At 44.5% G+C, this 27,105-nt stretch overlaps 1 protein-coding gene across 3 annotated transcripts; it reads right to left on the reverse strand.

Moving 5' to 3' along the window:
* Positions 1-26,755, reverse strand: Slc18a1 (solute carrier family 18 member A1). 3 transcript variants are annotated; one of them, XM_008850180.2, is made up of 15 exons: positions 26,632-26,755; positions 24,763-25,117; positions 24,125-24,183; positions 20,440-20,523; positions 19,491-19,583; positions 17,676-17,765; positions 17,415-17,458; positions 12,511-12,571; positions 12,335-12,430; positions 5,558-5,636; positions 4,116-4,167; positions 2,433-2,496; positions 2,034-2,153; positions 1,438-1,571; positions 1-128 (listed from the first exon to the last, which is right to left on the reverse strand). In XM_008850180.2, the coding sequence occupies exons 1-15, from the start codon at positions 26,753-26,755 to the stop codon at positions 15-17; spliced, it is 1,569 nt and encodes a 522-aa protein (XP_008848402.1). In that variant the 3' UTR covers positions 1-14. The 3 variants fall into 3 exon arrangements, with proteins under 3 accessions (XP_008848402.1, XP_008848409.1, XP_029410410.1); XM_008850187.2 differs by lacking the exon at positions 12,335-12,430; XM_029554550.1 differs by lacking the exon at positions 1,438-1,571 and having other exon boundaries at positions 40-128.
* Positions 26,756-27,105: the final 350 nt, after the last annotated feature.

Raw genomic sequence — 27,105 nt, forward strand, 5'->3', positions numbered from 1 at the left:
GGGCTCCTCGTCAGCTACTCCTCACTGTCAGGTTCCTCATCACTGTTCTCCCCCAGGGGAAGCTCCTTTGTGGGCTTCTGGTCTGCGTACATCCAGGTCTCCATCGGACAGTCCTGGCTCAGAATAGCCTGCGGCAAGAAACAAGAGGAGAAATTACTGCATATCTTTGATGATCTCCACTCTTGTTCCCACTGCTATATCCAAGCCCAGGGTTGATTAGAAAAACTCAAAAAGAAAGTACAGCACCCTTTTTCTGCCTCCCAAGGTACATAGGCCTATCAACCCTAGTCAGGACAAATGTCTGATAGCTTTTAATTGAACCCCAACACCAGTGGGTACAAGGCATAGCAGGCACAGGCTGATGAAATGGGCACATCTCTCTACCAGGCTTCTGGTCCATATTTGTTCCGTTGAGCAGCTCCTCCATCCACCCCAAATCTATGAGGACCCAAGGGCTGCCTGTGCTGTGAGAGGGAGGCACCATATTCACTCTATCATACGCCACAAACCATTTCCCTAGGGATTTGTTTACTTTTCTTAAAAAGATATGACCTGAGCTGCAGCGATGGGTCAGCATATAAAAATGCTTGCTATACAAGCATGAAAACCTGAGTTTGAATCTCTAGTACCTAGGTAAAAAGCTGGGCATGGCTGTCCATGCTGCTAACCCCAGTATTGGAGGGTGGAACAGGTGGACCCTGGGAGCTCACTGACCAGTCAGATTAGCCAAAAGAGCAAGTTTCCAGGACACTGAGAGACCCTGTCTCAAGGCCATAAGGTAAAGAGCAAGGGAGGAAGACACCCAGCGTCCTCCTCTGGCCTCTGCATCACACACACACACACACACACACACACACACACACACACACAATCAAAAAATAAAAATAAAAAAAGACATGGTTTATTAAGGATACCGGCAGACTCAAATGAATGAGTGTGAACAAATAAATGAAATTCTTCCACTGAATTAAACCCATTTATGGAAGAGATAACTTGGTAACTCATCTTGCTGGTTGGTGACTACAGGAGCTGCCTTTGACACCCCTTCACCACCTTTTAGTGAGCATCCCGTTTTCCCTTAGTTTAGTTTAATTTTATTTTTTGGAGACAGGTTCTTATATAGCCCAGGCTGATCTTGAACTCCTGATCCTCCTGTCTCTACCTCCCAAGTGCTGGGTCTACAAAACAGGTGTCACCCTGCCTGGCTCCCCATTTTCCTTCTTTACTTTATTCGCTCAACACTCAGATAAGAAAGGACCTGGTTGTTCAAGGAAAGGAGGTAAAAAGAAGGATATAAGGGAAAAATAAACATGTTCAGAGAAACGAAATACAGCAAAGCAGAAAATGGTCAAAAAGGAAATGAGCACAGGCGAAGGGCAAGAGGGAGAACAGGAAGAAACAGACATGTACTTTATTTTATCACTCAGGGTGCCTTACAAGCTTCTCCTCCTTAGCTGGGGGATTCCGAAGGAAGTAGCAGAGAGGAGCATAGAGGATGTTGATGACCCCAATGATGACCATGAGCCAAGGGAAGCCAATGACCCTCACAACAGCACCCCCAGTGGATGGGCCTGTGAAAAAATAAATCAAATTCAAATTCCAAGGGTTTACTGAGCCTGTCACCTGTAAAACACTGTGCTGGGGATAGTGGGCAACCCCAGAGGCTGTAGCAGATTCAAATGTCTTCAGAATGGGGCTGGAAAAATGGCTCAGAAGTTAAGAACACTGGTTGTTCTTGCAGAGGACTGGGTTTGGTTCCCAGCATCCACATGGCAGCTAACAACCATCTGTAACTCCAGTTGCAGGGGATCGAACGGCCTCTTCTGACCTCCATGGGCATTGCACAACACGGGTGCACTTACACCTGTGCAGGCAATACACTCATACATGTAAAATAAAAATAATAAAATAATTTTAAAAATATCTTCAGACTCCTAAGATAACAAGCCTGCTGGCTCCACCACCAGGTGATCCACAATGGAGAGCCTGGGTACTTGGACTCTGGGTGCTACCATCTGCCCCAACCAACATACCAATAGCAAAGCCCATGCAAAAAGCCACATCAGCGATGGCGTAGACACTCCCATACACAGAGGTATGGCGCAAGTCCACCAGGTGTCCCATGATGGGCATCAGAGAGGAATCCACCATGCCTGTGGTCAGAGCAAGCAGGGCACTGTCAGTGAGCTTACCCATGGTTGCAGCACCCCTTCTGCTCTGCCTCCATTCAGTCCAGTCCCTTGGCCTGCCGTCCACATGCTCAGCACTAACACAGGTCCAGACAGGAGCTATGAGCTCATCTCTGCCCACCCCTGCCAGCTTCTCTCCCACTCCTGCCTTTTTACCTGCCTCTTTGGATGAGAAAATGGGGAGGAAAGTCATCTGACTCAAAGCAAGTGTTCAAGGTTTCTAGTTGCCTTGAACGCACTTACCTATGGCAAAGCCAAGGCCTGCGTTGGGGCCAATTAGACCAAAAATACTGTGAGCCAGAGGCACCTAAAGGAAAAGGAAGAGAAGTTCCTCAGGTCTCCACCGGGATAGAAAGGGCAGGGCACAGAGCTATCAAATGAAATGCTTCTGTGACGTGTGTGCCACGTGTCACATACATGACCTCCGAATTCTGACACTGTAGGAAGAAGAATCTTCATCTCCATTTTGAACACATGAAACTGGGCTGGTACCTTGTATATTCAATGCCCCATTCAAAGTTACAAAGTAGGTACCAAGATGAAGTTTGAACCTCAGGTTCAACTCCATTTCGCCACACTTTTCCTGTTCGTGGGCTGCTCTTCCTCATCCTCCCACTGTCCTCCATCAAACACACTGCTATACTCGTCATTGCATGAGACCACCTACTTTGCATTATTGACATCATTCAAAGGTTTTTATTTACTTAGCATTTATTTTGAAGTACTGTGGAATGGACCCAGGCCATGTTGTGTACTAGACAAATGCTCCCCTGCAATCCTTCCTTTCATGTATTTCTTCTGGGACAAGACCTCACTAAAATGCCCAGGCTAGACCTGAACTCATTCTGATCCTCCTGTCCTACCTTCCTGGAGGAGTCAGGATTACAAGTCCGCATTGTCAAATTTTGTTTCAAAGGTTTTATTTTATGCCCCAACTTAGAGCCCAACAGTCAACAGCTGAACAGCTAGAAGGACAGGTGGCATTGTTCGGGCACTACAGCAACAGCAAGCTCTGGCATGCATTCACCCCTCCAGAAAGCCTGTCCTTCCCTTTTATTCAGTGTCCTTACCTCTGACTCTGAGCATCTGTTACCCGACCCCACTATCCCAGCACCTGGCCCCTCCAAGGTTTAGCATGCTGTTTAGCATTTAGCAGCTCATCATATTTATAGGGCTGATACTACAAGAGGTATTCATATTTAGCAATGGCAGGGCTAAGACTGAGGACTCTCCACTTGCCCACGCTGTGCTGCAGTCTATGTGGATTACCTCGACTACCCTATGAGATGTGAGCAGAATCCTCAGGTGATGGTCCTGAGCCAGATGAATGGCAAGTGGTGGAGCTGGGTTGGAGCCCTGAGCTCATGGTCCTCATGAGGAGCTCCAGCCCATCCCAAGCACAGTGCTCACAGCTTGCTAATTCCTCATCTCGCTTGAGCCTGAAGACCAGTGGGCTGATGGTTTCAACCAAGGGCAGGAGACAGTGCAGGCCTTAGGGGTTCCTAAAAATGGAAATCTCTGCTTTGTTTCTTCTTCTACCTGATTTTCTGGTTCTAAAGACAAAGGCAAAGGTGATGCTTGCCCTGTTGGCTCATGGGGAATTGTCAGAGAAGCTAAAGAATTTGTGAAACTCACTGTTTGGCTGGCTGGCTGGCTCCAGAAATAGATACTAACATGTCTCACTTCATCCATCCATGTGTACTGCCTCAGACCTCTGGCTCCTCCCACCCACTGCCCTTTTCCCTCCTTCCCCACCTCCTCTCCATGGCATGCCACTTCATTTCCTGGCATCTCCCCCAGTACCAATTCTGCCCGCTTAGAAATGTTTTTTTGGCAATCTTTGCCAAGTCAACCCACTGCTCATTTAGAAGGAAAATGGTTTTTAAATGCCTGGTATTCTTTTCTCAACTGGATTCTTATACTTACACAGAGCAAGCTGGCACCTACCACTACCATGCCAACCAGGGAGCACAGCCACCTGAAAGAAAAGAGTCATCATTACACACCGTCAGGGCAAAGATGGCTTCCGCTTGCCACCTTGGCCAGTCCTACATGCCCTATTTCCACTGACCCCTTAGGACTTAAGAAGTGCGTTTCTGCAGGACCAGTTTGAGACCAGTTGTGTTCCTGTCTTCCTCTTGTTGTCGTCTCCTCTCTGACTTTATACCTCTTTCCGTAGTTGAATCAAGGTGGTACTTTGGAACACTCTTGCTTCCCTTAGAAGTGGAATCTGCTGGTTCTAAAGGCATTCAACCCTGAGAGCAGCTCTTGAACTTGATTCTTCATATTTGCTAATTCACATTACTTCCTTTTTAAAAACCTGTATTTATTATTATTATTATTATTATTATTATTACTACTACTATTACTATTAATGTGTGTGTGCATGGTGGGGGATTATGCCATAGCATGCATATGGAGGTCAAAGGACAACTTTAAAGAATCAGGTCTCTCCTTCTACTTTTCCGTGGGTTCTGGGACTTGAACTCAGGTTTCCAGGCTTGAGAGGCAAGTGCCTTTATCAGCTGAGTCATCTGATGAACTAACTCAGTCTACTTTTTATCTATTCATAACCTATTTAGTCTTAGAGATCTATCTCAAAGCATACACGAGGGTCTGGAGAGATGGCTCAACAGTTAAGAGCACTGGCTGCTCTTGCAGAGGACCCAGGTTTGGTTCCCAAGCATCCATATGACCACTAACAACCACCTGTAACTCCATATCCAGGAGATCTGACACCTTCTTCTGGCCTCCACAGGTACTGTACATACATAGTATACTACATACATGCAAGCTAAACATTCATACATGTACTTTTTTTAAATCACACATGAAAATATCAAATTTCTTCTCTAATTTCCTATGACAGTGCTTTCAAAGCTACTTTTAAACCTCTGTGCTAAGCTACAATGATAAAATTAAAACTGCAGCTATTTTCTTTGTAGTAGAGAAATAGAATCTGGATTCACACTTCTTGGCTCCCAACCCAATTCCCTTGGTGGCTTCTGGTGCCCTTGGATAGAATTCCGTTGTGTTCCAAGGAACAGGGTTTGGCAACCACTACCCAAAAGTACATTCTACTTTTTCCATGGGTGTTGGCTGCTGGGGTTATCGTACATCTTCATCTGGAAAGGAGGAGCTTTCCCCTTGTATCCCCTGTGTCTGCCATAGCAGTCAGCTCAGTACTGTCCATTCCCCTACTACCCTCGCCACCCACCCAGCTACCCCACCAGACTCCTAGTGGGTAGCTTTTAATTACTATGTCCTAAACTTTCAGTCCCAGAGAAACTGTCCCAAGCACAGGGACAAGTTAAAGGACACTCCCATTTAATATTCCAATCATTCCTCCAGATTCCCAGGCTACATACCGACCCATCTTGTTGGCCAACACACCAAAAAGGTTGGTGCCAATGAGGTAGGCCACACTGGCAGGCAAGAAAGCCAGGCCTGCAGAAGAACAGAGAAGCTCACCTTAGGACATGCTCAACTTAACCTGAAGCACTTTGTCTCCTACGAGTCAGTGAAGCCCCCTGATGTATTCAGGTCCCCAAAACACTTTGCAGTATGATTTGGAGACTTTGTGCAGTCCAAGAGCAGCGGTTACCAGGCCCCACAGCTCCTCAGGAGCAGGGCTTTCTTTAGCCTCAGTACATTTAACGTGCTCCCAGTTCCCACTAAAACTTTCTGACAGACATTTGCTTGCTTAGCCACACAAGAACATGACCTTCAGGGAAAACTTCCTGTGAAATGAAATTCCTGATCTGCTACTAATGCTTTTTCACTCTCCCAGCAATCTTAGATATGTTGCTAAACCTTTCTGAACCTTAGCTCCCATATCTGGGAAAAGCCAGGCTATAACTATATCCTACCAGGTTACAGTGGGAAGCAAACTAGATGATGTTCGTAAAAGCATTTTATTCATCACAGCCCTGGCCTCGTGCCTTCATATGACAACAGAGTGAGATGTTCTAAGACGTGGGGTTTGAGCTCTGAATCCATTCATTCATTCATTAGTTCTCGTGAGTTTTTACCATGTTCCAGGTATTCTTGGAGGTAGGAATTAAGCAGTAAATAAGACATGGAGCAAATGTGGTTATATTTATAAAACCAGTACTAGAGAGGCTGCAGGAAGTATAAAAGGAATTCACTGTATTTTCTATCAAAGAGTTAAATAAGATGAAGGAAGCAGCATTTTAATAGGAAACTGTAAAACGACCATTTCACAAAAAAAAAAAAAAAAAACCTCCAAAGTCAGCATTTTCCTGAAATCAAAATATGTGCTCAAGGTTACATTCTGTGCTCAAAGTTTACATTCCGCTTGTTAACTGTGTTGTTTTAAGTAAGCCAATCACATAAGAAAGTGAGACCAAGTTCTGATCATGCAGAGTGAGGCATCCTTGGTGTTGGGAATAAAAACCCAACAGGACCACTGCTCCACGTGCTGCTTAAGCTCAGCTACACACCCTTCTGTGGGGGTAAAACTTTTTACCTTACTGAAACATTTTGGATTGTGTGGTCATTTTCTTGAGACCCCAGACCCATTTCCTATGGGGCTGAATCAAGAGGACTGTAAGTTCAAGGCCCACCTATGCCACTCTTAGGCAGCTCACAGTAAGGCCAGACAGAAAGACAATAAAAATTAACTGAAGAACATAATTTTGAAAAAATGGAAAGTTCTGTGAGGGAAATTTCATAGAGCGATATGTCATCGTGCTTGGGGAAAAGATTCCTCTGGATTTGAGAAGCCAAGGAAAGTCTTTTTCTCAAGAAGTAGCGGTTAAGCTGAGGCTTTGGTGACTGAATAAAAGGAGGAGGGAGGGAGGGAGAGAAAGAGAGAACATATGTATAGCACCTAATAAAAATTCAAAGGCCTAAGGAAAAAACCACTTAGTCAGCTGGAACTGGAAAGATGCCTGGGCAGCTGGATCATGTGAGCAGAGTCGACATGAGAAGCTTCTGGAAGGATGGCACAGCCTGATTTGTATTTCCTATAGTCAGAATGGGCTCATAGGCCAGAAGTGGATGGAAATCAGAGACTGTTGCAAGCCCAGGACAAAAGTAATAGACTCTCAGTTTGGAAACCATAATAATAAGGAGAAAAAAAATGGAGGTTTTCAAAAACATTTTTTTTGTGTGTATAGTGATTTATTATTTTTTTAAGAGAGCATAGGGTAGGGGTTTATTTACAGAAGAGTGGGTTCCCCACATTTATGGCTATGCCATAAAGTCCACACTCAAGCACAGAGCACAGATCCTGTGACCAACAGCCGCACAAAATGGTAAGAGAGGTTCCTCTTGGTGTTCTTGGCTTATATTTCCTTTGCCCCACCCCCCACATGCAGCTAAGGTCAACTGATTGGCTGGAGGGGTAAATGACTCCTCCTTGACTCCTTGATAAGCATAGGAAGGAGGTGTGACTTTAGCTTGTTGGCACAGTGGTTGGAGGACACTTCCAGGTAACACTCCACCCCTACTCCAGCTCTTACATTCTTTCTGCCAACCTCTTCCACAAAAGTCCCTGAACCTTGGAGGAGTGGTAGGTGTGGGATGATCTTCCTCCCATTGTGGCAAGGCACTAAACTTTCAGGTCTCTAAATTTTTTTATTATTTTATTTTTATTTTATGTGTCTGAGTATATTGCCTGCATAAATGTAAGTGCACCAGTGTTGTGCAGTGCCCATGGAGGTCAGAAGAGGGTGTTGAATCCCCTGAAACTAGAGTTATAGACAGTTGTTAGTGCCATGTGGGTGCTGGGAATCAAACCTGGGTCCTCTGCAAGAGTAGTCAGTGCTCTTAACCACTGAGCCATCTCTCCAGCCCTGGAGGGATTTTTAAGGTAGAGTTGGTATAACAAAATCTACTAACATAGGAGTAATAAAAATTCCTTCCAGACATATTTGTTGTGAAACATCAAGAAAACACTAAACAAGCTTTCACCCCTTATCAAAGACGCTTCTTTCTACATCAGACAGAGGTTATCTCAGAGAACCACAATTGGTCAAAGTTCAGAGAAGAAGTGACTCTGAAGTGCCCATCCCTAAATCGACGCCTATAACAACCTCCAGACCCAAGAGTCGGGGCCCATCTCAGAACATGGGGTGGAAAGATTGTAAGAACCAGAGGACCAAGAGGGCTGCTGCTAAGTAGCACCTACTGGACACAACAGGGATGTTGCACCCGTGAACTCTCGACAACATGGCTCACAGCACAAACTCACAGCAGTCAACATTGCAGCATGGATGAGGGAGGACTAACAAGGCCTCATCCCTGCCTGAAGAGAGCTACTGGCAGTGGACAGCTTGGGCTTCCGAGGGAGGGAGAACAGTTCTTCAGGTACAAACCCCTTGATGGGGTGTTCATGCCCAAATGGTCAACCCTATACTATACCCATGTACATATGGGCAGTGCTAACTGGACCCAATGTGTGTGTGTGTGTGTGTGTGTGTGTGTGTGTGTGTGTGTGTGTGTGTGTGTGTGTGTGTGAGAGAGAGAGAGAGAGAGAGAGAGAGAGAGAGAGGTAATTAAAGAAGAAGGCATGAATTTGAGAGGGAGATAGGGGACACAGGAGGAGCTGGAGTGGGAAGGAGGGTGGATATAATTAAAACATAATATTTATTATGAAAAACAAACCATAATAATAAACAGAACATCAAAAAATAAGAAAGTACTGCTTATCAAGCACTACATACAATGCTTGGCACAGAGCCACAGATGCCCTATGAGTACTTGCCTTGATTATCATCATCATGGCCTGTGGGTAAGAGGTCAGGGCTCTCACGCCATTACCCCAACCTACCATGTGACCTCACCACTGGCTCTGGCATGAGGACCTGCTTGGAACCAGCAGTGTGAGACTCTTTGGGTCTCACTAGCCCCTCCCTACATCTCTTTGGACTGGATGAAATAACGTATCCCAATAGAAAGCATCATGACCATGATACTAAGCCCAAAGTCAACAGTTCAGCAGGGACCTGCCAGCAGCTTATTTGCTTTTAATATTGTCTTCTATGCAGTAGAAGCGAAGCACACTTTGGTGTGTTTGCCTACTCTATCTGCACAGAATGGCAATCTGTCCCCAACTGTACCTATTTGTTTATATTTAATTGTTTTTGAAAGATTAGAGGTTGAAACTACTGAACTGTTTAGCTGATGTGTAGAAAGAGGAAGCTCTCTGGCCTTGCTGTGGTCTCCTGACATCTCTGTTAATGGTGTGAAATTTCCTAAATGACGTTTTCTTCAACCATGCACTTGTTCTTAACAACCTGACCATAGCTGGTATTTCAGCAATACTTTGTGTGCCAGACTAATCAACACCCACATGCTGCGCACAGCCTGTCTTCAAGGGTGGTGAATCGCGTGCAGCCGTGACAGTCACGATGACTTAAATAAAAACAATTAAGAAAATAGTATGAAAAAAAAAAAAAAGAAAAAGAAAACAGTATGACTTCTTATTTTACCATTTCATCCAAAGGTAAAAGCTAAGCTCTTTCCAAACTCTTTATTTCCAAATACAACTAAATAAAAGTAGAGACTGATCTTTTGCCCACTTTTCATTACCCAGTGCCCAACACCTAATTCCCAATCTCTCCCTAATCTTCCGAGCAATAGAAAAAAAAAAAGAAAAAGAAAACAGTATGACTTCTTATTTTCTGGGTTTATCCCCTAGTCTATATGCTAGGCAGATGCCAGTGGACTGGGGCAAGGACCAAAACAACTCTGAAATATGTCTTCATTCTTGCAGTTGGAGAAAGGAAGAGTAGTAGAGTACCTGTAATCCCAGCTTTGAGGAGGCTAAGGCAAGAGGATTGGAAGTTCAAGGCCAGCCTGGACTATGTAGTGAGATCTTTTCTAAACAGATAAAATATAAATAAGAAAAGAAAAAAGTAGAGTTTAGAGGCGAAATAACTTATTCAAGGTGATAACAGGTAAATGGCTGGGTCCAAATTCAAACCTGGATGGGCCTCTTTCCAAAGCCAGTGCTATTTTCCTGCTCTTGGTGACAGGACCTAGGATACAACAGGCCAAGTGGTTGTCACCTTTGTCCTTCCTGCAGAGGTTCCCTGGAGGGGTCTTCTAAGAGTGCTCAATGATAGTCACGCATGGGTACTCTCCTGGAAACTCACTAAAAAAATCACTTATTCCACCAGGTGCGTAGACAACACATACCCATAATTCCAGCACTTAGAAGATGGAAGCAAGAGGATCAGGAGTTCAAGGCCAGCCTCATCTATGTATTGAGTCCAAGGCTAGCCTGGGCTACATGAAACCTTGTCTCAAAAGAAGAATTTTAAAAAAAAAAAAAAAGGTGAGGGAGGAGGGAAGGAACGAGGGAGGGAGGAATTTGACCTGTTTTTACCGTCTTGCTGCCTAGCTCTAGCTCTCAGCATCACAAGCTCTCCAGTGAGTGTGAAGCAATCATCGCAGACTTATACTAGAATGCCTAGAGTTTATAGATGCGACAGCACTGAGGAAAGCCGTATAAGACGCTGGTAAGTGGTGACTTGTAACTAGTGACTGAGTATGTTAACTGGATTGCCAGGGGAGGGCTGCTCTAGATTGCAGTTGTTCACAGGCACCCGGAGCCAGAGTGACCAGAGCCTCCACAGAAGAGTGGCTATCTACACCAAGCACTGCCTAACTCAATTAATTGTCATGGTTAGAGGCAGTTACAGACCAAGAAATTCAATTTGCAGCTAGGAGAGCAGCTGGAGTCCTGCTTAGAATTGGTTCCTAAAAAATTAGATTTTGTGTGTTTTTTACTTTGCACTGAGCCATCTCCAGTTCTTATCAGCGTCCCCTCTGGCACCTCCAGGCTCTCCTGCCAGGAGTGACTAAACTGTTTGCACGTAGCCTTTCCCGTCCCCTTGTCCTCAGGCTTCCTGAAAGAGGCCTAGACATTCTCTCTAAGCTCAGAGAGTCACAAGGCCTCCAGGGAGCACAGAATGCTGGGGCCTTTATCCTGAACCTTGAGCTTTCCACCTGGCCTGAGTGGAGGCCGAACACCACTAATAGAGGGTATAAGACAATAAAAGGAAGTGGGGCAGCAAAGACAGGACAATGTGATTGGTAACAAGCATGCATAAGATGCAGTACAGAGCATTTGCACACCTCGGGCCGTTTATTCCTTCAATAGCTCTTTGAACTAGATAGTATTTTGATGCTCATTTTAGACCTGAATAAAGCAACACTCAGCTAGGAAATTAGGTTACTTTGAAATGATGTGTTGCAGCCGGGCGTGGTGGCGCATGCCTTTGATCGCAGCACTCTTGGGAGGCAGAGGCAGGCAGATCTCTGTGAGTTCAAGCCCAGCCAGGTCTACATAGTGAGTTCCAGGACAGCTGGAGCTACAGGGAGACCCTTTCTCAAAAAGACCCCCCCCTAAAAAAAAATGATGTGTTGCAAAGTCATAGGAAAACTTCCACAGGTAGTAAGGCCTGGGGTTCATATCTCAGATCTGTCTAACAAATAAGAGAGCAGGGCCGTGGCTATAGCTCAATAGTATCATGCTTGTTTAATATATATGAGGCTCCAGGTTTGATCCCCAACACCACAGCATTTCCTCAGTTGCCTGTGATGTGGAGCTGACATCCGCTAGCTTGTTTGCCTCACTAGCTTGTCTAAACATTCAAGCAAAATAAAACTTAAACTTATAATTTTGTATAAATAAGACATCATTTTTTTAAAGTAGTATCTAATTAGAAAGTGTGATGATTAATCTTATCAACTTGGCTAGATTTAGGATCACCTATAGACACATCTCTGGTCATGTCTGTGAAGGTGTCACCAGAGAGTTTATGTGAGAGGGGAGACCCTGAATGTGGACAGTATTAGTTCATTTCACAAATTGACATTGCCAGTCAGTTGCACAGAAACAAAAACAGGTCTTTGATTGTAAATATTAAATGGTTTTAGCACATTGCTTGACGGATGACCTCTCCACTGCCCCCATCCTTTCTCAAGCTGTTTCTCTGCGCACCCGATCGGGCTTGGTTCATTAGCATGGGCATTGGAAGTAATTCTATGAAGGAAGCACTCTATCTCTCTGAGGTGCTGATGACCTGGACTTGATGCCTCTTGATTACGTTCAAAAGGCCCACAGCACCTGCCTGTTGCCTGAGTCTGTGGTGGGGACCCAGGTCACTTACCTAGCTGCCATTCAGGAGCACACATGGTCTGCATCATCCAGATGGGCAGTGTGGGCTCCAATATGGCCACTCCCATGTTGGCCAGACAGATGGAACCTGGGAGACAGTTCTGTAAGCCAGTGAGGTTTCCTGAAGCCAGACTCTTCCCACAGAGTGGAAGGCCATGGCCAGCTTACCTGCAGCCACCAAGATGTAAGGGTCTTTGAGAAGCGTCAGGAGTGGAGTCCCCTTGGCACTCTGAAAACATGAACAACAAAAACCTTCCATTTCTACAGAGTTTACGATCCTCCTGTTTCCACAAGATCTGAGACAGAACCTTAGAAACAAGATAATTGGCTCCTTTACTGTAGAGACCAAGAATCCCAGGTCCAGAGAAAGGATGTGACCTGCCTGGTGTCACAGAGTAAGCTGGGGCAGAGCCCATCCTGTGTGTAAGACAGGCATCAAGGCAATCAGAGAACAGAGTACCACATATTGGATACAATTTCTACCTCCAAATGCCCATCGGCCAGGGCATAGTGAATGGCAGCAAGGCCAGGATTAGACAGCAAGTGTCCAGAGCCTTTCCATCAGATCGCTCTAGCAGCATTATTTGTCCTAGTGTTTAACGATAGTAGGCAAAGCACAGAACCCCAAGGTGACATACCCTTCTGCCACCTACACATGGACACCCTGCCTTCCTTTGGTGCATCCAGCAGTCCCTCTGCCGTCATTGTTACCTTTACCTGAACTGCGATTCCTCAGCTCCAGAGTTCATGTCACCTGTTCGAGGTCAAGTTCCAATGTCACCTTTCCCATTCCATTCTCTGACTCGGTAGTTGGCACTTCATCTTTCAGACTTCCTAAGCAGAATGTCCTAATCTTGGGTGTGCATTATATTCTATCACATATGAGATTAATAGTCAAAATAGGAAGCCCTCTTGCAGATACAACAATGGATTAAGACATATAGAGATCCCCAAACCAAAATGATACTCTCACTCCATATGTGATTCAAAGTAAAGAAGTTGATGTAAATCATAAACTTAAGCACAAAAGAGTCAATAAGCAACAATTCCTATTTCTACGTTCTTAAAAATTCCTGCTGGAGCTGGGGCTATAGTTCAGTGATAGAATACTTGCCCAGGCTCTGCAAGGCTCTGCATTTCAACCCCAGTATAGTACTACTGAGAGCGAGTGAGCGAGCGAGCGAGAATTATTGCCTACATTATGAAAATGCGTGTTCATAAGGGTATTAACTGCGCACTATTTTTAGTATTGCAAAATACTGAAAACTACCTAAATGCACAGACAGGAGATGTAATGAAATATGTTCCACCCACAATGACAAGGCAGACAGCTACAGAAATAGTGAGGGAGCGTTTTTCAGGAAGCATTAGTAAAACAAAAACAAAACAAAAAACAAAAACAGAAGAATGCAAAGAAACACACAGAGTGAGAAGGTTTTGTGTGAGAAAAAGGGGGAGATAGACGCAGAGAAAGACCATTTGGGAGAAAAACCACAAAAACATAAAAAAGAATTTGATTAGTTACAAGAGGTAGAGGTGAAGGGGAGGGAAGATGTTAACCCTTCCACTGCTGTGGAAGGGTTAACATCCTTTGAGTCTTACTTTCTGAACGATGTTGACTTCTGGGTGGCAGTGTTCTATATATCACCCCCAACTATCTTAACATTATGAAGCGATTGTGTCTCCCTCAATTCATGCAGCAAAGTCCCAATCTACTATTTCAATAGGAGGTTTTGGGAAAAGAGTTAAGGTGAATGAGGTTGTATGAGCGGAGCCCTATCTGATGGGACTGGTGTTGCTACGAGAAGAGGAGGGCACACCAAGACTTGTCTCTGGGCACACACGTTAAGGAAAGTGTGATGCTTAGTTTTCATTATCAACTTTCCACAGCCTGGAATCACCTGGGAAGAGAGCATCAATGAGGGAATGTCTAGGTCAGGCGAGCTTATGGGCACGTCTGTGGAGGCTGTCTTGATTACTTTAGCTGATGTAGGAGGAGCCAACTTGAGAGCGGGCAGCACCATTTCCTGGTTTGAATCGTAAAATCATAGAGAAAGTCAGCTGAGACTAGGCACATGCGCATTTATTTCTCTCTGCTCTTGACTGTACAGATTATGTGAATATCTGAGTCAAGTTCTTGCCTTGATTTCCCCTCCATGAAGGACTATAACCTGGAATTATAAACCAAATAAACCTTTTCTTCCTTAAGTTTTTTGTCAGGATAGTTTACCATAGCAACAGAAATAAAACTAGAACAAAAAGACTACAGAGGACATTCGGACAAGGTGACCACCTGCATACGGGGAAGAGAGATACCACAGAAACCAATGTTGACAAGACACTGACCTTGGATACCCAACCTCTAGGACCGTGGGGGGAGGGAATGCCTGCTGTTTAAGCCACCAGTCTACATTAGCAGCCCAGAAGACTAATGCAACAAGCAAGAATGGGGGGAAGAAAAACTAAAGTTAAATGTCAAGATCAACAAATGAGCACGGCTGGGCTTTAAATACATTGTGCATGATAAAATCATGCTAAGGGTTAAAAGAAAGAATGATGCAAGTGATTTAAAAACAGAGCACAGGGGCTGCATGCCATAACTCTAATGGGAAAGGAGTTACAAAAACATTGACTGTTTCTTAGTAGGTTCATGCATGTGTGCGTGTGTGTGTGTGTGTGTGTGTGTGTGTGTAGTATGGGCATACTGAATATAGATGTTATAGGATTCTACAGATAAGTAAATACCAATTTTTAGGGAGACAAATATGAAGGAATGCGGATGAAAATAGGGCTGGGGTAAACAGAGGAAGATGCTGTGGACTGCAGTCTGCTGGAAGTGGAGGTCTTGGTGTGAGCTCACCTGGGTATCTGTTCCTGAGACAGTCTACAAACAAGAAGCTCTCATGACAGTGAGCACATTGGAGTTTATGGAGGCCAGGAGTTGTGTATGATCTTATACAGCTCTGTGCATGCTAAGCAAGCACTCTACCAGCTGAGCATCATCTCTAGAGCCTTCTAGGTCTAAAAAAACTAGTTATGCATACTCTGCTTTCCCACTGTCCCAAGCCTGGTCTGACACAGAGGACACTTAATAAATAGAAGTGGAGCCATCTAGATGAAGAGTCAGTCTAGTCATCGACTCACGAAGACCTGCTTTCGCCATTTCTCGCACCTCCCCTCGTGACCTGGTGGCCAACTGGTCTCGAACTTAGAGGGAGTGCACGGTGGAAATTGAAACGGAACCCGACCCGGGCAGCTGACAGCGGTCCCCAGCGGCTGAGATCCAGGGACCCAAACAGCAGACGCGGCCCGCGGGACCTGCCGCACTCCAGCGACGTATGGGAGACCCGCGCCACGCCCAGCAGCTGGCGCCCCGAGATCCCCGCACGCCCATACAGGTCGGCCTTAAACTCATGGCCATCCTCCTGCCTCAGCCCACCCAGTGCTAGGATTGCAGGCAAGCACAACAAGCAAGGCTACACTTTTTGTTGTTGGCTTCTGGTCTCTGTTGTCAGAATGTAACTCTTCATCACCATCCTCCCCCATAGTGAGTCTCCGGGATCATGAAGCACTCCTGGCTCAGACACCAGCTGAATTGCAACATCTTTCTCTTCCTGTTTTGCAGATGTCTTTGAGCTTCTCTCTTATTTTATCTTTAAATTTCTTATTTCAACCTTTTTAACTTTCTTTAATTCCATAGCTTCTTTAACTTCATCCTTTTGTGGCTTTTGGAGTCCTTTAATGCTTCTTTGGCCTTGGTTTAAAAATTCTGTTTTCTAAGCCAAGCAGTGTGGTGCATGCCTGTAGTCCTCCGGAAGTAGAAGCAGAAGGATCAGAAGTTCAAGATCATCCCCTGCTACCTGACACGCCTCCAGCTCTGGTTTGAACTTCTTTCAGTTTCCCTGTTTTCCCCTCCCTCCCTCCCTCCCTCCCTCCCTTCTTTTAATGTGTCTAAGTGCTTTGCCTGCATGTAAGTACACCCATGCTGTGCAATACCCGCAGAGGCCAGAAGAGGGTGTCAGATCCCCTAGAACTGGAGTCCCCTGCACTGTGGGTGTAGGTAACTGAACCTGGGTCCTCTGTAAGAACAGTCAGTGCTCTTCACTTCAAGCCATCTCTCCAGCTCCCTTGCTTCCTTTTCAGATCATCTGAAGTTTTTTTCCTTGTGCCTTATGGTTACTTTTTTTCCTTCCTTGGAGAAACTTTTTTTTCCTCATTATGTTGATTGTGTTCAGAATCCATTAAACAGGTGGCGACATAAAGACAGTCTCTGATTATCTTTCTTGACTACATTAGTTTTGTTCTCTGCAACTTTCTTCCTATCCTCAAGGAAAACTTTGCAGTCCTCCCACTGAACCTCGGGCTGTGGGTATCCATCATCATCTGACATCTATTCTTTCATCAGACTTTGCAGAGGACCTCACCCCCTCGCTCTTCATGGCTAGGACCCTCTCCAGCTCATAACATATTCATCATCCCAGCAACCTCTAGTTCTGCTCTTTGCCTGTTGCTCCAGCCTCATTTCCTTTGATTTCAGGCAGCTCCTCGGAGCCGTGGGGACCTGGCACGGTACTGCAGACACACTTGCTCCCTCTTCAACTGGTGCCACTGCCGCCATCACAAGAGAAGCACCTGAACCCAAGCAGTTCCTCCCTCCCGTGCTCTGCCCTTACTCCTCATTCAGCTTGATCTGGATTCCTTGGAGTCATCTTTGGCTTGGAATCAGATAAATACTAACTCTGATATTTATTAACCGTGACTGAATGATAGTCTACTAGGGAGCTTGGAGGAAGTCTGTTGTTGAGGGAAGGTTTTCTAGAGGCCTCCAACAGTCTTCTCCATCCCTTAGTGTTTGAGTCTTTCTAAGGGCCCTTTTTCCATCTTTGCCTAATGCTAACCCAGACTCCTTTGCCATCCCCCATACGATCCTAAATGGAACCTTGTTTGGGAATTCAAATACAGGGCTCATTTTTCCTGACTTCCTCTTTCTCCCCATGACTTGAAAGGTGTGTACAGGTCCCTGTGTTTAGTCATTCTATATCCTGAAGTGATGGAGCTTTACATCCACTTACCTCAGGAGACACTTTGGAAGGCTGTAGGATGCAAAGCTGGAGAGCTGAGGAAGAAGAGGGACACAGAGGCAGTTTCATTTGATCATTGGTTTCCTGAGGTTCCACTAACAGCCATGTAGCCCGGCTCCCTGAGTTTCTTCATTCTTTTCTATGGCAGAGCAATCATTGACCCATCTAAATACGTCAAAACTAACACCTCAGCATAATGTATTTCCAACCTGGGCTGGCCTGTTACCTGCCTGGTAACAGGTGTTGACCTACCTCCATCCAGAAGTGCCAGAAAAGCCAGGATGAGGAACGGAGAGGATTTGCCCACAAACTCATACATCACGCTTCCAAAAGGAGCTCCCACTGCAAAGGGAAAAACAGCACAGATGCTAGGGCGGGACTCCTCCACCTTACCCAATCTGCATTACTGAAGGCCTGCTAGGGGCTAAGCTCCCCTGGGGCTTCAGAGATAGAGAAGATTTGGTCCCTGTCCTCAAGGAATTCCTTACTAAGGAATGAATGTAATGGGGGGGGGGCAAGTCAGGGAGACAAGAGGGTAAGTAATTAAAATGTGGCAGGGATTGGAGAGATGACTCAGTGGTTAAGAGCACTGGCTACTCTTGCAGACGACCAGGGTTCCAATCTCTGCACCCACATGGTGTCTCACAACAGTCTATAACTCCAGTTCTAGGGGATCCAATGCCCTCTTCTGACCTCTGGGGGACATTGTATGCATACATGTAGTACACTCACATACATGCAAGCAAAACACTCACACACACAAAATAAAAATAAATAAAAATAAATAAAAATTTGATGTGGCAAAAGAAACGCTCAACCACTAAATGGCTATGTACCCCAAATCCTGTATAAAACCAATGGAGTGAGTCAGAAAGCCCAGGTGACCACAAGGGCTTTGCCAAGTCCACTGCACCTAGTGATGAAGAAACACGTGTAGGAGCAGCACTGAGAGACAGGGAAGAAAGGGCTCAGGAGAGGAGAAAGCCGGCATCAGTGGATTATGAGAAGCTGAAGGCAAAGAAGGCCGAGGCAACTTTAACTAGGCTCCAGATATACAGGTGGACTGTCTACTGGGCCTTGGTGGTCAGCAGGAAACACTGGTGCTTTCTAGCAGAGAAGAAACACCACGAGGTGTGGGCTCTAGAAAATTCTTCTGGCAAGACCATATAGGAAGAGGGGAATGTATCAGAGAGCAGGAAGACCCTTAGTGCCATGTTCCAACCAAGGGGGGAAGAGCTGACCTTGGAGGCACTCTGGAAGATGTAATGTGCTCAGTCACTTGAGAGTGACTGGTAAAGAAGCCCAACATGACCCAAGTCTAAGATTGAATGTCTAGACGGAGACGACAAACAATGGGGCTTTGTTCCCTCTCTTCTCCACTGTGGTAGTCGGTAGGGCATAGGCTAAAAAAGAGACTTTAACTTCTAAGAACAGAACTGTGTCTAAGTCTCTTATATGCCCTCTGTGCCAGTGCTGTGCTTGGCATATAGACAGTGTTCAGCAAAAGGCCCTGTAAATTCATTGTTTAAAGCTTGGGATTCTGAGTATAGAATGTCTAAGTCCTGATCGTGGCTCTGGCATTACCTGGCGATGTAACCTTGGATGGCTCTGTAATCTGTCTTGTTCTTGTTCCTACTCTGGGGACAATCATTCATCCTTCACAAACTGACAGTAAGGATTAAAGGAGATTCCTTATCTGGTGAAATCATCAGAGAATCTGGCAAATGACCTGCTCTCCTGCTGAAAGCACCAGCTTTACATGGAAGTGCAAGTGAGAGAGGCAGTGGTCACTAATGTGGGGATGTTCAGTCCCTCAAGCAGGCTGGTTCAGGACTTCCTCAGGCCTCTCACACTGCTCAGCTTCTTAAGGAGAAGGAAATGAATATCACCTTTCCTTGATGATCTTCCTGAAGGACTCAACATGACTGACATAACTAAACCAGGGAGGGAAGGAAAATACTCACTTTTCTTCCATGACCTTGGGAACACCTTTCTTCTGGGGTCATGTTTGGAGAGTCTGCAACACCCCATCTTCTAAACCCAAGTCTCTGTCTAGGTGTCACTTACCCAGAAGTCCCAAAGCCAGGCCTCCCAAGGCAATCCCCATGGCTCTCCCTCTCTCGTAGTTATCAGTATAGACACTGGCCAGCATCCCAAGGCCTGAATGGAGAAGGACAGATGGAGTTGGCATATGGGAGGTTGCTGTCTGTCTGTCTCAGAGTCCTTGGTCCATCTTGAGTGATAGTCTTAGCTAGATGCTTCACTTAAGGGGTTTAGCATACAGTATATTAGCTCACAGTATATCGTAAACACTGCCCTCCACTGATGCTCCCCTCCGCCTCCCATAGACTTTATTTTTTGGTGTGCATATTGTTAAAAAATGGAAAGCCTTCTAGGAAGGACAGTGCATATTACTACTGTCTAATTATGCCATGTTTCATAGGGTTTTATCACTTCCTAACACATCTCCCTACACAAGGGGGCTACAGGCCAGGCCAGGGAATGAAGCACCACAAGCAGACTCTTCTGTACAGTATGATGCCCAAGGATTCCCTGGGGGTGGGCATGGGCTGGCAATGCCTAGCAATTGTGCCATCAGGCCATTGGGCTGTGTGAAGCGGCACAGCACAGCAATTTCACAGTGTTCTGTGAAATTTGTTCTTGGCAAACTATGGCGCTATTACTGATCTAACTGTTCCTATGAAATAAGAGAAGGGCAGCAGAAGGGCCATGAAGCAGCAGTAGATAAAAGGCCGGCCTGCTCCATGCTTTTAACGTGGGAAGTGAATCCAAGTTCAGGGATCTACACGTCCTGCCAGTGAGTCACAGTCACTTTTTTTCTTGAATCACAGAGTCTACCTTCTTGAATGGCATTTCCCTTCATTTCTTCATATAAATATTACTATGCCTGAGGTAGTAAGAAGTGTTAATAGGAGGGTGTGTGTTTGTGTATGTCAGAAAGAGAGAGAGAGAGAGAGAGAGAGAGAGAGAGAGAGAGAGAGAGAGAGAGAATTACCTGCAACAGATGAAAATGAAGATCCAATGCCTTGAAGGGTCCGGGCCACAAACAGCAGGGCATAGGTGCCGGAGAAAGCAAACACTGGGAAAGAGAACAGCAAGATGCTCCGGGTTGGGGGGTGGAAGAGACAATTCCTCAGTGGTACAACCACTTCCAAGTTGCTCATGCTCCTGTAAGTAACCCCTCACCCATGCTCCTGTAAGTAACCCTAATTAAAGTCACTGGGTCACAAAAAATTACATCAAAGTAGATGGGGGACTGGTTGGAAAGAAGAAGAGGATTGTGGGAATGGGAGAGGGATAAGGGGGGGGCATGGGGTGAATATGATCAAAATATATTGTATAATGTATTATATATTGTATTATATATTATATAATGTATAAAAGTATCATAATGGCCGGGATGGTGGTGCACGCCTTTAATCCCAGCACTTGAGAGGCAGAGGCAGGCAGATCTTTGTGAGTTTGAGGCCAGCCTGGTCTACATAGTGAGTTCCAGGACAGCTGGGGCTACAGGGAGATCCTGTCTCAAAAAAGACCAAAAAAAAAAAAGTATAATAAAGCCCATTATTAAGTATAACTAACACATTATAATTTTTTTTTTTAATTTAAAGAATGCTCCTTAGGCTGGTAAGATGGTTCACTGGATAGTGGAGCTTACTGCCAGGCCTAATGACCTGAATTCTATCCCCAGAACTCACATGGGGGAAAGAATCAAGCTCTGCATGTTGTCTTCTCACCTTCACAACATGGACACACACACACACACACACACACACACACACACATAAATGTAAAATAAATTTAAAAGACTGCTGCAGTTGGCCAGTTGCCTTAGATTCCTAGAGGACATGACCATCTATGCAGAGATGAGCCATGTTACATATATCTAAGTAATCATGATGATAATGAGACTCATTTTATGTAATTGATATGGGAAAATGTAAAAGTGAGAAGAAAACATGATATTTGCCTTCTGTTCTTGATGTTAACTTCTAATCACCCAGCCTTTAATTAGGACTCATTTTTGTTTGTTTGTTTGTTTGGTTAGTTGGTTGGTTGAGATACGGTCTCCCTGTAGCCCCAGCTAGCCTGGAACTCCCTATGTAGACCAGGCTGGCCTCAAACTCACAGAAATTTGCCTGTCGCTGCCTCCTGAGTACTGGGATTAAAGGCATGCACAATCATACCCAACTCTAGGACTGATTTTTTAAATTTTTGTTTATTTTTATATTTTATGTGTATGAGTATTTTGCCTGCGTGTAAATGCACCATGTGTGTACAATGCCTGTGGAGGCCAAAAGAAGGTGTCAGATTCCTTGGAATTGAAATTACAGGTGGTTGTTAGCTGCCATGTGGGTGCTAGGAATTAAACTTGGGTTTTCTGAAAGTGCTTTTAACCACTGAGGCATGTCTCCAGCCCTTAGGACTGATTTTTAAGTGATAGAAAAGCTGAGAAACCACAGGTGCATAAACCAAGTCACCACACAATGGAAAGAAGACTGGGTCTCTGCATTTCTTGCTGAGGGCCTGACATACAACTCATAGGAATAGAGGATGTCTCTGAAGCCCAGTACCCTGACCTGGAACTGGGGCCTGGAATCCTGGATCCTTTATTACACCAGACTGGTCCTTTGCCATTGCTGAGCCATTTAGAGTGACACTAAGTTGTGTGCACATTAAGGACCATAGACATTGGCTAGAAGACATTTTATACTGCTTTCTGATCCTTCCCCTTTCCCTCGTTGAAAGATTATTTTTGCCGAATGAAATTAGGATTTACTAGATAATACTGAGCACTATTCTGCTGTGTGCTGTAGCCAGCTTGACAAAGAAACAGACTATCCAGTTCATGCCATTAGAGGAGACCTATCTACCAGAGACTGGCATAGATGAAACTGAGAACCAAACAGGCCTATGTTCTCACAAACTAAATTACAGGTAGTAATGTCGGTAATGTAATGTCAGTAGTCCCAGATATGCCTCAATCCTGATTCTAGAACAGTGTCTCCCAGAGAGAGAAGAATCCATCCCAAAGCGTCTGAATCAGACAAGCTTTGACCCTCCCACCCTCTCATTATGGGTGTCTTTGGTTGTGTTTATAATCTTCAGTTACGGCCCAACATGATCACACCAAACTACTCAATGTCTCCCAAGCACGACATCCTTGATCTGCCCCTTTTTGCCCTCCAACCCCCTTTCTCAGACTCTCTGATTTCCAATCTGTTTAAAGTCTACTATTTCAGTGTCCTTTGAAAGTGGAGGGACCAACTTGTCTTATATTGCCTGAGACCTTTTAAATTTTAGAAATGAAAGTCACATTCTAGAAAACTCCTTAATCTTGGGCAAATCAGAAAGATTGGTCATAATACCAAAGAAGAGCAGGGTTATTTTCCTACTTAATCTGGGCCACTGTTTGTCACAGTTACCTTTAGAATTCTAAGATAGGGGCTAGAGAGATGGCTCAGCAGTTAAGAGCACTGACTGCTCTTGCAGAGGATCTGGGTTCGATTCCCAGCACCCACATGGTGGCTAACAACCATCTGTAACTCCAGTTCTAGGGAATCCAATACCCTCTTTTGACCTCCGTGAGCATGGCACAACATGAGTTCACTTCCACACGTGCAGGCAATACACTCACAAGATAGGGGCTAGAGAGATGGCTCAGCAGTTAAGAGCATTGACTGCTCTTGCAGAGGATCTGGGTTCGATTCCCAGCACCCACATGGTGGCTAACAACCATCTGTAACTCCAGTTCTAGGGAATCCAATACCCTCTTTTGACCTCCGTGAGCATGGCACAACATGAGTTCACTTCCACACGTGCAGGCAATACACTCATATGCATAAAATAAAAAATAATAAAATTTAATTTTTTTAATTAAAAAAAACAAAAGAAATAGAAAGCCAAGAAGAAAATTCAATTGGAGCAGTAGCTGTGTGATTTGGAACAAGGCATCCACAGAGGCAGCAGAAGCCAATGTTGGGTCCACAACTGCCTTCTCCTGCACTGCCCCCAAAATTGGACACCCCCTTTTTTCATCCCTTCATACTTTATATCTCAGGGTCAACCATTCAGTTTATTTTTTCTTACTGCTTTATTCAATCTCCATTTTATTAGAACATTGAGCCGCTACTGGGATATTTGTCCTTTGCTTTATTTCTTTAGCAAATTTACTTTCCAAAGCTATAACCTTTAACGGCCTTAATAGAAAAGCAGTAGACTTTTTTTGGAATTCTCTAGTTACTATTACTGAATTTCAATTTCTTTTTTGCTAGTTGCCTTTTACCATGGCATAACAAAAATAATATTGTCTCTTCCAAAAGATGAGAGGTTTGTATCAAGCTTGCTGAAGAGATTAGTTACATACATGCACATAGACACACACAAGTAAATGTATGCACACACATGCACACACACCATAATGTATACATTCAAACAGCTTTTGTGATTTTCATCTAAGTATATGAAGGATCTGTTCTCCAGAAGACTAGAATGATTCTAATTAGATTAAGTTGCTATCAACTACTGTTCTAGTCCCTCATTCCAAAGATTGTAAAGTGAGTGTCCCAGTTCACTTGGTCAGGCATTTCATTTCTCTCTGGTTAACCCAACCTGCTGTCTTACACTTTGTTCACACGATGAAATTAAAGGTGTTCAGAGAAGAGAAGTGAATTACTTACTAACTGTAGAGAGAAACATGATCACAAAACCAGCAAACATGGGAATGTGATATCCAATCCTAAAACAAGCAAACAAAGAGATGATTGCATCAGGCATCCTTATGCTTGGTGATATTTTCTAATATCAGTAGGATCAGAAATGACAACACAGTAGAACATGCCTCTGAATGCCAGCATAGAGAAGGGAGATAATATGTGATTGCACACACAAAATTTTAAAAAAAAAAACACAAAATGCAAATCTATCCACAGACAAATGCCCAACTCTTTTCTAGAAAAGACAGCCTATTAGTTTGTATGCCTCTCAAAACCCCAGTGTCATCCTTGATGAGATTTCTAGGAAGCCAGCATTTTAGACTGCATTTGGACTGTCCTGTACCCTCCTTTATCCTTCTCAAGTTAAACCCAGCAGCTTCCAACTGCTCACTAATTCTCATCTCAGTATTCAATATCCACATCACTAAGGAAACAGGCAGCTTATGATGTTTCACCAATACCCTGCCATCTTTGAGGATAATGAGCTTTCCAAATTGATGGCTCCCCTGGGGACCAGAGCATTCCTTCTTTTCTCTTCTTAACACCCATTGTGCTATACCTGAGCCTGTGAATGTTCATGGACCACTGTCCCACTGAATTACCTGTTGGTGAGAGGTCCTACAAATGGGTTGACCAAAAGTTGCATCAACGCCTTTGAAGCAAATAGAACCCCAACCCGGATGTTCTCTTCCTCTAAGAACTTTGTCCCTTGCAGGCAGTTGTTTCTATGTACTGAATCAGCTTCAGTGACTGGAGGAGGGATGGTGCCGTTTGCCCATGCTACACTGATGGGTACACTTTCTTCCACAGTCATAGTGGTATTGTCAAAGAAGGAGAAGATTGTGGAGAAGGCAGGAGAGGTGGTGGCATGCTGGGAGCTCACAGAGAGGTTGCTGTGCAATGAAGAGATGGCTTCTTTGAACTCTGTCATATACAGGAAGGTGGGCACAATGGGCACTGAAAATCAATGATACATGTGAGGAGGGTTAAGGACAGAACATCTTCCTACCACTACTAGGTTAACAGGCATTGCTATATGGTCTAGTTTTACTCTGAAAGATAATATTTAAGTGACATCATTTAAAGTTCACTAAAAACCATGTTACCCCATATTAGCCTATTAGCTGAAGGATCAAAATTCTAAACATCATGTTGTTCTTCACGGATTTGTAGATTCCTTCTTAGATAATTCATCTACCTGTGAAGGTTTAGGCATAACCTGAGAATCAATACTAGCTTATGAGCTATGATGACTTTTTCATAGACAGGTGCAAAATTGGAAAAAAAAAATTGAGTCACCCAATGGCCGTGTTCCAGCTGAAATGGAACAGGGCACTCTCTGCCTCCATTGCTCAGCTCCCAGATGACCAGAGGACTGGAGAGACTAGAGGCCAGGCAGTGTAGTGTGAGAAGTCTTACTCTGAACCAGTTTGCAGGGCCTAAATTCCAGCTCTAGCACCTGTTGGTGTCCAACTTAGACATGTAATTGAATTCTTTTGAGCCTCTTTTTCTTTTGAAACGAAGACAGAACTGGGGCTGGAGTGATGACTCAATGGTTAAGAGTGCTTACTGCTCTTGCAGAAGACATGAATTTGATTCCTAGCACCCACATGGCAGCTAGCAACTGTCTGTAACCTCAGTTCCAGAGAATCTGATGCCCTCTTCTGGTCTCTGTGGGCATTGCACACACATGCTGCACTTACATACATGCAGGCAAAACACTCATACACATAAAATAAAAATAAATACATCCTTTAAAAAATAAAAGGCAGAATCTACCAGGATTCATTGATTTTAAGATTTAAGATATAATCTCTGTGGCAGGGAGCAGCAGGTGTACATATCCTTCTCCCTCTGTGCAATGAGTCCATATTGCTAAATCAGTGTTTGTAATCATTATGAATATACCTATTGAACCATCATAAATAATGAGATCTGACTTTCTGGATTACCTACACATTGCAAGATTTCCTCTTCTAAAAGCATATATTTCATCCAGTAGGAGCACATTAGTACCTATTAATACACTGATGTCACATCAAGATTATAATAGAGTACCAACCAGAAAATGCAGGACTGTAAGGGGACAAATTGTAAGAAAGAACTGAGTGCCCTTTTTTTCATGGAAGAGACTGAAAAAGAATCACAGTGGGAAGATGCTCGCTGTCCTGGATGCCTCTAGAGTCATCAGCACCTTGGGAAGGCAGGACAGGGAGGAAGAAAAGTGAGGCTATTCTGAAGCTATGATTTCTTTTCTAGCCAGGTACCTCTGAACCTGCTTTTGTCTGAATTTTTTGAGCCATTCGCAATGACTGACCCTACTGCCTATAGTTGACATTAACCCCCAACAACCTCCCTGGCTTTTCCATCACTAAAATTCTCGTCTACTCACTGCTGAAATTGAGCAACATCGTACTGCCTGCTGGGATCCAAAGCAAATAAACCCTCAGCATAAGGAGCCCCAAACGTACCCACCACAGTGAACAGCATGTTGTCCAGGAGCAGAGCAACAAACACCACCACCAGCACCAGCTTCCGGGACTCTCTCCCTCCTTTCAGCAACTGAGGAGGAGCATCCAGAATCCCCCCGAGCATGGTGAGGGCTGCAGGAGGCTGGGCTGGATGATGAGTAGAAGAGTGCAGAGTCTTCTCCAGGTGCTTAGGCAGGTTCTGTTACAGGGTTAGGTCTCCAACAGCCTTCACAGAAGGGGAGGAATTCTGCCTGGTCCAGTAAAGCTACTGTTAAAATGCAAAGTGTGAAGAGTTGCAAGGAGCAGAATGGTTTGAAAATCTCCCATGCCTGCAGTTCTGTTCATTTCTTAGGCAATCTCAACAATTCCACATTTTCCGGAATATCTTCCAGGAAAGTTTTGCTTGCCAGGAATTTATGTCTGAAATTACCCCTAACACATTAAACACATCCTATGAACGACGATGACTGAATT

Source organism: Nannospalax galili, unplaced genomic scaffold (assembly GCF_000622305.1).
Source record: "Nannospalax galili isolate Female #2095 unplaced genomic scaffold, S.galili_v1.0 scaffold291, whole genome shotgun sequence".
Lineage (NCBI taxonomy): Eukaryota > Metazoa > Chordata > Mammalia > Rodentia > Spalacidae > Nannospalax > Nannospalax galili.